This window comes from Primulina tabacum, chromosome 5 (genome assembly GCF_025594145.1).
Source record: "Primulina tabacum isolate GXHZ01 chromosome 5, ASM2559414v2, whole genome shotgun sequence".
NCBI lineage: Eukaryota > Viridiplantae > Streptophyta > Magnoliopsida > Lamiales > Gesneriaceae > Primulina > Primulina tabacum.
In genome coordinates, this window is record NC_134554.1 from 4,587,335 (window position 1) to 4,601,313 (window position 13,979).

The window sequence follows — 13,979 nt, forward strand, 5'->3', positions numbered from 1 at the left end:
AGATGCGCCATGTTTTGGTACAGATGCTGCATAAGCAGTCAGTCCACCCTCTTGAAATTTAGAGGACTAGCCACCAACCATGTACTAAAGGAGTGGAATGTGGGGGTTGGTTTTCCCGGAAACTGAAAATCAGTTAATGTGAATCGGAAAAACAAGTGCACATTTTAATTCTTAATGCCGCGTTTGTTCCTCTGGGACGTTAGGGACATGCGTGTATTACCTTCTTATTCTTGTTTCAAGCATAGGATACCTTACTCGTCGATGATACGGTGCTTGACATTACCTTGAGTCGATTTTATGATAACTCAGGCATCAACAGTATAAATAAGAAATAAGACAAAACTGGTCAAAATAGAAAAATCCCATCTCTTATCCCTGTAAAAATTTAGGATTCAATTTTGATCGAGGGACAAGATCGTTGACAGAGAACAGTTTTTGACAATCTCGGTCCCAGGTCAAGGTGATAAATTTAAATATCTGATCATTTTCCATTGCTTTGAGAAAGTTAGACTGCCGAGGGACGTTAATACCATGCCATTGCTACTTTGCTCACAATCCTACCATTACTTATGATACAGATAACCTTCTTCTAATTTTGTCCTGTTTCTCCTCTCCGTTTGGCTAACTTGCTGACAGGAAAGTGCAATCTGGCAATGAGAGGGCGCGGTGCTCGTGTTTTCCTATCAAATCCCCTGACACAAACAAACCCTGGAGAAACACGGCTATCATTAACAAACAAGCTTAAAGTGAGGATTAAGTTTTTTAGCTTGTGGAACTCGCCTCAGAATAATAACTCACACTGTTATACCATGAGAAACCTTGTGCAGGGAAGGGAGGAGTCTTATAATCAGTTCTATTAACTTGTCTACTATGATTTTGGGTATGAACTTTAATATTTTTCTTTTCTTGCTCGAGAAGGATTTAAGTGAAACTGTCACGCAATATTGGGCCTCTAATCTTCTGCAAGGGTAAGTTAGCATGTGTAAAATATATACCTGGCTAATATGTCCGCTGAAACTTAACTGGCGCTAAGATTTAACTGAACAAGTTCTCTAGTGTCTACGACGCACAGGCTTGTTTCTTAAGTTATTTTCAATTGATATATTTGGGTACAGCCAAGTATAGTAAGGTGGACACAACATGTATATGTAAAAGAAGGATGGGAGAAGGCAAACTTTTTTTTTTTTTGTAAAATTTGAAAAAAAAAATGCAAGTAATTCTGGAAACAGCTATGCAAGAAACTGAAAATTAAAGAAAAACAGAGATACAGCTGCCATGGATGGTCGTTTATCATACTATTCATATGTTCATTATACACGAATAACTTAACATTATCCGAGATGAGGATGAAATGAAAATAATAGATGAAGAAGATATTAAAATCTCTGAAATGCTGAATCATTCTTACCCTCTGCCTATATTAACATTTTTTATTGTCAACTATCAGTATGGGAATAATAGTTATCATCAGTCAATCATCGCTATTATAATGATCGGCAAAGGAATAATATTCTCTCAGTGCATCACCGACTATAGTCTATAGAAAGGGGTAGCAACGTGCAATTCATCTCTACTGTTCTCTTACAAGTAAGATTGAGTTAAAAGCATTTTCATTTGGGATTGATTTTTGTCCTCTGATTCTTGCTATTTTTATGTTTTCCTCACCTGGGAAGCCCGAATAGTTAAATATGGAGATTACATAATCTGATATGAAAGAAAATACTTTACTCATACTTAAAGCATCTCGAATTTGTGATTTGGCAAATTAGGTACCAGTGAAATAAGTTGAAATGCAAAAAATCTAATATCCACATACCTCTCCAAAAGCAATACTGGATATCTTCAGTCGATAGCCCTGATAACAAGATTGGGTATAATGTCGGTCTTTATGAATAACTCATACTTTAGTTACTCAATTGTATATTCCCCTTTTACCTTTAAATATTGTTGGTATAGACGTTCCAAAATACACTGTTCTCCGCGGCAAGTTCCATAGCCACTTTCGTGGAATATTCATGGGATGAAGACTACTCTCATGGTCAGAGAATACCTACAGGAAAACTAATGTTTTTATCGAATTCTATTTCAAGGAAGACCACTTGATGAGATTCGTTTAGATTTAAGAATGGGGCATATTATTACCTTATTTACTTGGAAATTCTTAATTTAAGAAGGGACATACTGTTACCTCATTAACTTGGAAATATGTGCCATTAAGAGGAAAGCTTCCTCTCATAGCTGTTCTACAAGGTATCTGTTACGATGGCTCATGTTAGATTATATTTACTGGATCATTAATGATCAGAGCCACCACAATAATGCCTTACCAAAAGAGTTCCCCTCACAGTTAGGGAATTTGCTTCACGGACACTGTTGCATGATAAACAAGTTTCATCATTGCATAATTTCTGGGGCTCTTGGGAGCTACACTGTCTTTCAGGTGGCTCAATAGAGTTCACAGTTTCGCCTGAGTTGCATTTGGTAAAACTAGTTAGTTGTAGAGTTGATTGGAAATTATGCCATTGTTCAAAATTTTTTTCCTTCAGAAACAGGAGAATTACAACATTTGTATCCTGTAGCACCAAAGCCTGTAAGAAGGCTATTTCAGGTTCGTAGTAATCACAGGCTTCTGAGTCTCTATACCTGGCGTCCATATGGCAAGTAGGTATGGGCAGGGATCATCTGCTTCTCGTCTGTCCATCTGTGAAATATGATATCACAATTAGGTTTGAAGTAGATTATGCATTAAAGAATTCTTTAGAATATTACTAACCCCTTCTAGCAGAGGATGTGAATCTGGTAGCTCATATCTGTACAAATGGAATTTTTTAGTGATCTTTTTGAAGCATTATCACATGGTAGTCATGCTTAGAACAATTAAAGCTATGATTGGAATATCTTTAGCTGTAAACAGAAGGCTGGACTTCTGATCAAGGACACAAAATGAACTTACAGCACAACAAAAAAAGGACAAATCTTGTGGTTCTAGTTTGGTGATTTTGTCAATTATTTCAAATGTAAGAGAATTTACTTACACTTGATGCTCTGTCCTGAGCTGGCTCACGTTTTTTAGTTTAGGAAAAGGGATCAAAGCAGCCTCTGGAGTCAAAGCTACTATGGCCTTTGATGTTTCTCCTTCCAGAATTTCTGCATTCTGCCTCATGATCTTCAGTAAATTATGAGTAAATTCTTCCATATCGAGTTGGATGGTAGGGATTTCATCAGGATCTTCACAGAAACTGCTCTCTATGTCGCATTCTGGAACTTGGTTATCGCTTGGTTCTGGTGTGGCAGGGGCTTCAACAGTGGGCTCTGGCGTAGTTGGCTCTTCAATAATCGGTTGAGAGTTTCTTACTTCATATTCAGCAACTATTTTATTGGGTTGTGGTGAAGGCAGCTGCAATAAATTCATATCTTTTGCTGGATTTTCATTAGCTTCTTTGTTTTCTGTTGCAAGTGTGATGCTTTTCTCCTCCGGTGCTGGAAGAGCAAGTCTTGCACTGCACATAAAATCACCAGATTCCACTATTTAAGAAACAGTTTGCACCTTCCAAAAATATCAATAGCTGCAGATAATATATGATATATATTTAACCTTCACGTAGCTATCGTTTGAGTAGCTCATAGTCTCATATCATTGTCTGATTTTTTTCTCATCCATGTTTTAATAGTTCAAGGTGGATTTAATTCTATAATTATTTTCTGGAAATATAACCCATTCTCTTTTTTCTGGTTTTCATATAATTATGAGATTCTATGAAAGATATTAGCAGAGAGATATTCCAATATGATTTGTTGGCCCAATATCTTATTCAAGGAGAAAATACCGCATCAAAATCATGAAAAAATGAGTCACTCCTAAGCTTAACTTTATATTTAAGCATAGAATGATGCTCATACCTTGCAAATGCGCTTGCAAAATGTCTGCACTCTCCTCTCATTGGACACGCGTTGCAATTTGGTTTGCTTTTCGTGCAAAATACCTGACACAAATGTATTTTTCATTTCACAAATTCTACTGGTCAATCTTGCTATTGAATTTTTTTTTCAAAAATCATACCATACCTTTCCAAAAGTAATCATTTGATAATGCAGCTCATATCTATAATCAAAGAGCACCATTAATCAATGAAGGGGAATCAATTAATAGTGTGAATCAGTAAGTTGGTGATTGTGTTAGTAGAAATTTTGTGATTACAATATTCTTTGATCAAGCTTGCAAAGCCTAGGCCACAGATATTTCTGAATTGACTCCATTATTGGGTACCTACACAAGGAAGCAGTGCGTATAATTCTACCTCTCATTCTACAGCCTGTATGAGAAAATCTAGTTGTGGTTGAAATTACTAACAGTTCCAGTAAATGTAGCTGAAGTGATTCAGGCAACGGCTGAAGAGGTACCCACCCTAATCGCACTGCTATACGCCCAACATTTGTGTCAACCTTTTAAACATAAGAAATACTTAATTTGGTGAAGTTCTTTGATATTCAATTCACTGAACTGTTATCGGGCTAAAAACTTACCGGAAAGGCAAGGTGATGAAGTGTCAACAGCCGCACACACTCCACGCTCTTCAAACCCAAACCCTTCACGCTCAATAGATATTCTCTATAAAATGTAACAAATGTATTGATGCATTTCATTTGTTGAATGCATAAAAAGCAAATGGAAAATCTGCAACTTACTTTGCTTTATCTGGTGGAACATCTCTCAGCCATTCCAGATCAAGGCTCCCATGTTCTCTAACAAGTCGGTTGAGGAAGTCCTGCACAAGGTTTTTACCTGATTATTAGTTGGTGACAAGGGCATGTCTGAAAAACAAAATATGGATATTGTGATATTAAATATCAGTGTTCTAAATGGCGGTCGCCTACCCGCCTTTGTATAAGGTGGTCTCTGTAGGCCTTCCGAGGATATTTGACGGGCGAGCAGACAGCGGATGCAGTGGAGGTGGTCAGTGATTTTAAAATCACAGTGAAATGTCAAAGTCAAATGATTTTTAAAACCAGTCAAAAACGATCCATTTAAAAAACCTTATATAATAAAAACACATCTCAATCTATCTTGTGTTCATTTTTGGTTTCAAGTGTCCTCCACCATGTGTCTCAAACCGCCTCCAGCCGTCGCTGCCATCAACCACTACCTTAATTATCTTGTTAGTTTGTAATTATATATTTATTTGCACTTTGTCTAGATTATATCATATTGTATGATATATTATATAAAAAAAGATGATTATTTGTAATCCTGTATATTGAATGATTATATATAATTATCTATAAAAAAAATAGCTAAAAAAATTCAACCATCTAGGTGACTGTGGCAGTGGGCGGTCACATTTACAACATTGTTAAATATTGAAACTTTAGATTCTTTATTACTGCTATCTGAATCATACCTGGATTCTCTCTGCTAGTCTATTGTTCATACCCCTTTCTCGAATAGCATGTGCAATCTCGTTAACATCTGCACATCTTACAGCTTCCCAGTCCGCCGAGTCCATGGTGTTGGGTGTTTTCTCTCTCTTTCTCCCACATGCCTGGGCCTGTTTTCTCAAGCTATCCCAATCAATTGGGTCTTCTTTCTCTTTTCCAATTCGTCCTCCCTTCTTTTTGGGTACATGATCCTTATTGCTAGGACGATTATCAGGGTAATTCATAGTTAGGTGACCCTCCATGCTCTTAGAAGTATTTGAATTTTCTGTGTGGCTGCTACTACCTGTGGCATTCATCAAATATTGAGGATATATTTGATTGTTTGATGCCTCTGTATTACAGTTATTTTCTTGAAATGGTATCTCTGTTGCATCTTGGCCATTTTGGTTTTCACTTATTCTTTTATTGATCCCATTGTGATCATTGCTGCTTGACTGAGCATTTGGACTGCATAACTTTGGTCCCTTTTTGGAACTATCACCTGTGAATTTTTTAATCGAGTTCTGGAATTCAGATTTTGATGATGTTGACACTCGGCTTCCTGCAGGGGAAAGTCTTTGTCCGCTTTCAGCACTGTACAACTTGGATACACCATAGCATTCTGATTGTTGTGCTCCTGGAGTGGGTACTAGATGCAAAGTAGAACCACCACATGAATTAACAGATTTTGTGGGGGACGTCCAATCGTCACTTTGGAATTCTTTTTGTGAGGCAAAAGACAAGCTATCTTGTTGCACGTGCCCACTGATATCAAACAAATTTCTGGCTTCTCTACAAACAAAGTTTGATTCAGCCATCTGCAGAAGTTGTATGAAAGTAGGATTATTGAGCCTATTTGGCACAACCGCAGCTGTTGTCACTTCCTCTATGGCGTTCAGTACGGAAGTCCTTTCTGTGGTTTGAGCTATTGGGGAATCTGTAGAGCTGTGAGAAGAAGTCACAGAACTCTGAAAAGTAAGTGCGCCAACTATGTCCCTCTTAGTCTCAATTGAACTCATCTTATTGTTCAAGGATGTGTGGGGAAAAAATGGGCCATGTTTGGACATATCTGCTTGTTGGCCTCCAAAGCTATCTTCAGGTATAATTCCATCAAAATTGTTACCTGAGGACCCGGCTCTAATCACCGCTTTGATTTTATTGCCTTCAAATTCGTGAAGTATCACAGAATCCTCACCATAGGCTTCCTCGTTTAACACCTCTCCGTTCACTCCAGAAGTTTCATTGGGGTTCAACACATATTTTTCAGGCCCCATAGCATTTGTATCTACTCTCTCTTCGTTTAATTCAGTAGAGTTAGTCTCTGACTTGAGGGGAAATTTCGCAACAAGAGACATAAAGGCAGAGCTGAAGAGTAAATGAATGGATTTAATGATTTCTGTCATCAACTCTGAAGAATTTGTTTATAAACCTACATCTGTTAGAACTAGAAATTCAACCAACCTGGAAAGGTGATCTGAAACATTCTGAGTGAGGAATACGCCAATCACGGAGTCTAGTACTGATCCTTTCCATGGCGAAAAGCGCCTGTCTCCTGTGACACAAGGCAAAACTGTCAAATTGTGATATCGGTGAAATGAAAAATGAGAATTTGTCCCAGATTAGTCCATGATACAGAAGAAATCTAGAGTTCTGATTCTACATGAAGCATTTTTCACCAAGCACATAGATAATAACTACAGCACATCCTTCTTTTGGGAAGCCAGAAGGAGGGAGGATATGAAAGGAAATAGAAGAATTAGTGTTCTTTAAGAGATGCTTGGACATACATCACGTTTCTGTTTCTTTATCTGATTCAGGTTCATCAGCATCAACGTTCTTCCATTATTTATTGAACTGCTTTTGTTGGGGCTTGCTGCCCTACAAATGGAGGTACAGATAGTTGAAATACTTAAGCAAGATAGACTCTGTTTCTTTCATTTATTATGTACTCTACTTCCAGGCATCTTTATTTTGCTTTACTTAATTTAGCAACTGACAATATTAGAGTGGTATTTGATTACAGCGATAGATTTCAATGGATCATACTTAACACATTAAACTATTTATCATGCTATGTTATCTTTCGAGTATAGCTGCTGAAAGGTGTACGGTGGAATCAGAAGGCAGAAGATTGTGCTTTTAGTTTACTTTAAACAAAGAGGTATGCATATGGATGTAGTTGTTGGAGTTGTTAATGAAAGAAACCATGTTAAATAGGGTACTGATTTACTGCCTTCGGACTAGTTCAACGAAATCAAGAACCCAATTCTTTTTCTCTAATGATTCTATCCATTTGTATTCAGTCATTGTACACAAGAATCTATATGTGCTATGTGGCAGAGAATAGTTGATGCCAAATCAATATGGAAATCTTGTTGTCAAATTTGATAGCTTTGCACATTACCTTGGACAAGATGCATGCGTGCAATAAAGGAGTCTGCTCTTCCACTGAATACTCTTCGTTCTTCTTCCCACCATTTTGTTTTCTCTTCATTGTTTCCATCAACGCCTTCACTATTTATATTTTCTAATAGAAGTTGCCACACTCGAATTGTCTCATCATCAAGTTCAACTTTCGGGCGTGGTCGTCTTTTTTTAACTTTATCAAATGAATTACCAAAAGGGATTACAGCTCCACCTCTTTGATATGGAACAAGGGCATGGGCATGTTGCTCTTGATAATACATATGGGATGTGACAATCACACTCAGCTCGTTGCTCTCTGCTTTCAGATCAAGTTTATTAAGTTGCTCAGTTATTGCATCAATTGTAGACACATAACTAAATTTCGTAGCCGGTGGAGAACCTGCATTAAATGTCAAAACAAGTCAGAACGATATCTGGATGGATGATTTCTTATTATATGCAACACCTTGTTGGTGTTATCGTTACCTGTCAAATTGATGAATCCATTGTAGTTACACCTATTTGACTGTTCCTTCACTGCCGCGGTGGTAACTCTTAAAGGGCATTTTTCAAGATTCTCATGATTGCCTGAGGCCATCATAGTGGACTGCAAACTGCATGTTGATGTAGTGTGTTCCGTCTCGGTCCTCGGATTATTGTAAAATACTGGAAAATGCATGCTAGGTGAGCCATCATTGTTTTCGGAGTTTTGTGTCAACGTATAACTGCATGTCTGCAAGGAATTGTAAAATATCTCAGTTGCATTTGTGCTGCAGATTTCAGCACTGACAGCAGTATCTACTCGCTGTCTCTTAAAGGTTCTTGCACTTCTTTCTGTATTCAAGCATTTTCTGTTGCTGCAGTTGGAATCATTAGAAATGTTAGGTGTCAACTGGCAATAAGGATTTACTGTCACTTGAACAGCAGTTTCTTCTTTGTCATGTGTTACATCAGAGAATACTATCTGGCATTTTCCTCTTGTAGCTACACGTTCATCAGTGAGAGTGTAATCATCCTGCAGTGGATCCATCTTTGTATGAGGCAAAGAGTTTGGTAAATGTCTTTCTGGTTTTGACCGGAAATCTTTCAAAACTTGATTCGCGAAGCATGAAGACTCATAGGTAACACCCATATCAGTTTTCTCTATCACTACCTCCATCCCCTGTCTACATTGCATAGTTGCTTTAAAATGATCTGCATTGAGGTTCTCTTCTTGTGATTCAATGTCTCGATTTGAAGATGGGAAATATGAGGAACCTTCGTCTTTCTCTTGGCTTTCCAAATCAAAATTTAAAGATCTTTTGCAGGAACTTCTGGTAAGCCGGACAAATTTTCTGTTGGCTGCATCAATACTTCTCTCATCTAATATGGTAGCTTCAGGCTTGTTGATTCCCTTTTTTCTCACATAGTTCCTCTTTTCTACTGGGGTATCCTTAGAATTAGGATGACTTTTGTTTGAATCAGTGTCACTTTTCACCCCTTCTGGAGAAGTATTATTAAGATGATCGACTCCTTTTTTTCGAACATATTTTCTCTTCACCTTCGTGGTGCCCAAGGAGAAAACTGGGCTCTCAGTACTTGGTTTGGGAGGACTTTTGTTAGAGTCAGTTTCACTTTTCCTTCCTTCTAGAGGAGTATTATTCAGGTTGTTGGCTCCTTTTCTTCGAACATACTCTCTCTTGACCTTCGTGGTGCCTGAAGAAAAAGCTGGGTTTTTGGTGCTTGGTTTGGGAGTTTTTTTGGGCTGGCCTTCTACTATTACTTTGGGCCTGATCCTTTTCTTTCTTGGTTTCAGATGAGGTGTTTTCCTCAAGTCAGTTTCTTCTGCCCCTTCTTTGTCAGGCTTGTGATTCTGTGGTAGTTGTGTAGAATTAGTTGCAGATAACTGAGATTGTTTGTTCTCTGCTTGAAGTTCCATCACTTCGTCACTCAAGATCTTGTTCACTTGTTCATCTTCTTCTATGTGCATTTCACCTTTGCTCAAATATGGCATTTCAAATTCCTGCCACCACCCTGCTTTACCGGGTTTCTCTGGCGTCAAGGGTTCAAATGGGGAAAATACACTCTTGACCAAAGCTGAATTTGTATTTGTCCTTGTTGGTGAGTGAAGATTACACATTGTCATGGTGGCTATTGAACATTCCCCTGTTGGATAAGTAATGTTTATATCAGCGAAACTACAAGAAAATGATCGAGTTGCAAATATATGTAATGCACATTGCACAACAATTACCCACTGAACACGTAGCTTCACAAGAATTAACATTTACACTGAAGTCCGATAGGAGATTTACCTGTTAACATTTGTGGTAGGCTATTGAGTTCTACTATGGATTTTGCTCCAGGTATACTATGAAGGTTTGCTGGAGACAAATTTCCAGAGCTCAAATTAATTTGGGGGGAAATAGAGGTAGCTAAAGAACCACTTTTAGCAGCAGAATCTGTCCTTGTAACCACATTCTCAACTGATGTTGGGGTTCCTACTGCATTTGCTACAGCTAAAAGATTTCCAAACGTCAGATTGTTCCATATGTCGTTATCTATAGAAAATTTGTCATTTATACATGAATTCTCTCCATGAACTTGTGAATTTGTGTGTTGACTTGTTTGCGAAGTGTTGGAAACCCAGTGTACATTAACTGAATTCGTTAAATCGTAACATGTAGGTATCGCCAAGCATTGAGTTTCTTGTGGAAGATTATTCAATAATCTCCCTGTTTCAAACCAATTTGCGTGATTATCCTGTTTGAACTGGGAGTACCGTTCTGGATCCAACTGACTAGCATAAACAATGTCTTTTTCTTTCCCATTTGAGCAGATAGGCTGCTGTGTTGTCGAATCAGGCTTTGCTGGGGTTGTAGGAATCCAAGAACTATTCTGGACATCTTTTAATTCTGGAGCCATATTTTCTCTTCTTAGATCCATTTCCCAGTAACAAACCCAGGAAAATTCTTCTTTTTACTCGTTCAGTACAATTCTCGTATCTCCTCTACTTTTACAAGCATCCCTCTGCGGCAAAATCCAGTAAAAATCTAATCTTACCTCCTTTCAATTGCAACATCGCAAGTAACTTTTCCCAGTCTAAAACTCCATTATTTCACATGCCGGTAGTTTTTCTTCAGAACTGCATTGAACCACAGGAAAATATCAGCATAAACCAAAAAAGTCAGAATCTGAAATATACATCCGTACCAGATAAATGAAGCATATCATATTAATTACTGTTTCTTTGCTCATAAAATTATGCCAAACTCTTTTAATCGACAGATCTCTTAAAAAAACACAGGAAAATGCCGGAATTTGGTAGGTGGACCAATAATCGACGAGTGTACATACTGTCGGAGAAAGAAAGCTAGAGGTTCAATTTCTCATTCATTAATATTGATTTATGCCTCATCAGTTGCACGATTACAATAAATAAGAACGAATCTTTAATCTGGTATTACAAATTTTGATTGATGCCAATTTTACACACCATGTATCTTCATGGAAACCTCAATCAAACGCCATGAATCTACAATTTATTAAGTATTGTGATTGAACTGACCTGAATCGTTGGATCTCTGGTCAAGATCTATTGAAGCGGTGGAGGGTGGATAGAAACTGTAAGTAGAGTGTTTTCTCTTCGATAAGGGGGAGAGAGAGAGATAAAGTAGGAAGAAGAGCTCTCTAACAGAAAGACTATGACTTTAATTCATTGAGAGTGAACTTATCGGGCATGTTGGAATTTTCGCGCCAACGGTTGGTTGAGTGCAACAGATTTTGTGTTTAAAATATTATTTATTTAATTGAAGCGGGAAAATTTGAAAAACTAATTACATGTAATGTAGTGTAATATAATATAATATAATATAATAATTTGAGTGATGATTTGGATGAATCACCAAAGTTATTTAGATATAAGAGCAAGCTGGATCTTGCAGTCTGTGGGTCCGCAAATACGAAGAAAGAAGAAGAAAATAATTTTAAAGAAAAAGTATAAAAATATATTTGAACTCGCAAAAAAAATATGTTGGAAGTACATATATTTATTTTGTGATTATGAAAATATGTAAGTAAATAAGTTTACGAAACGATTTGTTGAATAAGAAATGTGTTAGTAAATTTTAGCAAAAATTTGTGTAAGACGGTCCCAAGAATCGTATTTTGTGAGACATATATCTTATTTGGGTCATCCATAAAAAAATATTACTTTTTATGCTAAGAATATTACTTCTTATTGTGAATATCGATAGGATTGACTAATCATTAAGATTCGTGAGATCATCTCACAAAAATATATATTCATAGGTTTGCCTTGTATTTTTTATTCATAATCATGATACATTAAAATAAGATTAACGTTTTTTCAAAGTGATGTAACATGGATTTAATCCGTTAAATTAAGAGGATTAAAGAAACTAATCCTAGAGTGGGACAAGAATGCATGGCACACGTGTGGTTACGCTAGTCAACAAAAAGACAGGCGTTTGAAGCGGCATGGCATTGGGAAGACACTCACACGTGGGTTCTTACCAAATAGTCAGGCAAATTAGCTATTGTTTATTTCTTTCTTACTTGGTAAATAAATTCATAAATAAAAATTCCATACAATTACACCACACACACACACACACACACGAAGAAAATCAAATTAAACATTAATCCATCGTAGGATCCAGGGACTACAATATCTATAAACAAATAAATTCAACATAAAAAAATATGAGTAGGTCTCTTGTGAGACGATCTCACGAATATTTATCTGTAAGAAATCCTACCGATATTTACAATAAAAAGTAATACTCTTAGCATAAAAAATAATATTTTTGCATTGATGACCCAAATAAGATATCTGTCTTACAAAATACGACCCGTAAGACCGTCTCACACAAGTTTTTGCCAAAAAATATAATTTTTTAAGTCATCCATATGAGATATAATCGTGGATGATAAGGTAACATGTTTTCTTAGATACAAGAGAATTTTCATTTTTTTAAAAAAAAGACGAGAGAGTTTTCATGAAAATCCTTTTTGACTCATTTTGATGCTTGCATGGCAAATAGCTCCAATGCCAAACCATCGAAACACAAATTTGTCGGGGCAGAAGAAGCCATGGGTAAGAGAGGATCCATAAATAGTATGACCCAACCAAGATGACCAACAATCACTTGTTTGAAAATAATCAAGAATGGAACATTGTATTGAATTAACGTGATTGTACTATCCTCAAAAAAAATCACTCCCACTATGTTGCTACTGAATCGTATGAAAAATTTGCTCCAGGATATATTTGATACGAGCAGTAGAAAAAAATGAAGGAAAGTGAAAAATAATTATGCAATATATATAGTGATTAAACACCACTTAAAATATAGTTGTCTCTCTTAATGACAAAATATGTATCTTTTAATAAAAAGATACACGACTATTCCGATAAACAAATTTCTTGAATAGACTTCTGTTGAATTGAAACTGCGTCTTAATTATCTAATTATTAAAACATTATAAACAAAAAATTTGAATTAATATGGATTAAATTATAAATTAGTGTCCCAAGTGCACAAAACTTAATCCTTGCAACGTTTGGTGTGAAAGATGAAATATCAGTTGATTATATAATTTTGTTTTATCCGACGCTTGACTTAAGTTCTATAAAAAATTATAACTATAAATCATTATATCATATAATGATATCTATATGATATCACATTCATATATCATATATCATTTATTATATGAGCCAAACGAGATGGATATGTTTTTTTAATCCTCCTGATATCGAGTCTTGATCCTTACATGTGGATCGACTTTCTTTGTGTTAAAACAATTTCCATAATTATTTAGTTTGTCGATAACGAACAAAGTTTACTGTCGCGAAAATTATGGGGATCATTAGATCAACCACGTCTGTTCTGACTCGAATTATTTAGTTTGTTGATAGCGAACAATGTTTCATGATTAGTTTTCAGGAAAGGATGCAATGATTGATGAAAAATCGCGTCTGTTCTGAATCGAATTTTCGTTTTTATATATATGACATGATTAAATCAAGAAGAATAATTTTGATTTGTTGGATTTTGATTTGATTTAATCACCTAAGAATACAGAATATCTCCATTGTATCATGAGAGAAATTTTTCATATCCATTTTACTAAAGTGATGGAGAAATAATTTA

At 36.3% G+C, this 13,979-nt stretch overlaps 1 protein-coding gene across 2 annotated transcripts; it reads right to left on the reverse strand.

Annotated features, from left to right (window-relative positions):
• Positions 1–352: 352 nt before the first annotated feature.
• On the reverse strand, positions 353–11,528 carry LOC142545726 (transcriptional activator DEMETER-like). Of its 2 annotated transcripts, none has more exons than XM_075653077.1 (20): positions 11,369–11,528; positions 10,116–10,945; positions 8,308–9,966; positions 7,820–8,221; positions 6,877–6,967; positions 5,400–6,780; positions 4,687–4,766; positions 4,525–4,609; positions 4,352–4,443; positions 4,199–4,267; positions 4,066–4,102; positions 3,901–3,983; positions 3,036–3,500; positions 2,774–2,810; positions 2,644–2,701; positions 2,328–2,467; positions 2,189–2,254; positions 1,936–2,050; positions 1,817–1,855; positions 353–708 (listed from the first exon to the last, which is right to left on the reverse strand). In XM_075653077.1, exons 2-20 carry the CDS (start codon positions 10,744–10,746, stop codon positions 590–592), a joined length of 5,649 nt encoding a protein of 1,882 aa, XP_075509192.1. In that variant the 5' UTR covers positions 10,747–10,945; positions 11,369–11,528; the 3' UTR covers positions 353–589. The 2 variants fall into 2 exon arrangements, with proteins under 2 accessions (XP_075509192.1, XP_075509193.1); XM_075653078.1 differs by having other exon boundaries at positions 11,297–11,526.
• Between the last annotated feature and the right edge of the window lie 2,451 nt (positions 11,529–13,979).

Bases quoted from the DNA above. Each gene is read 5' to 3' on its own strand.
- LOC142545726 (XM_075653077.1), bottom strand. From the start codon at position 10,746: ATGGATCTAAGAAGAGAAAATATGGCTCCAGAATTAAAAGATGTCCAG. The intron at 9,967-10,115 runs GTAAATCTCCTA...CTTATCCAACAG, and splicing joins CCTACCACAAATGTTAACAG to GGGAATGTTCAATAGCCACC. The intron at 6,968-7,819 runs GTAATGTGCAAA...CTTGTGTCACAG, and splicing joins ACGCATGCATCTTGTCCAAG to GAGACAGGCGCTTTTCGCCA.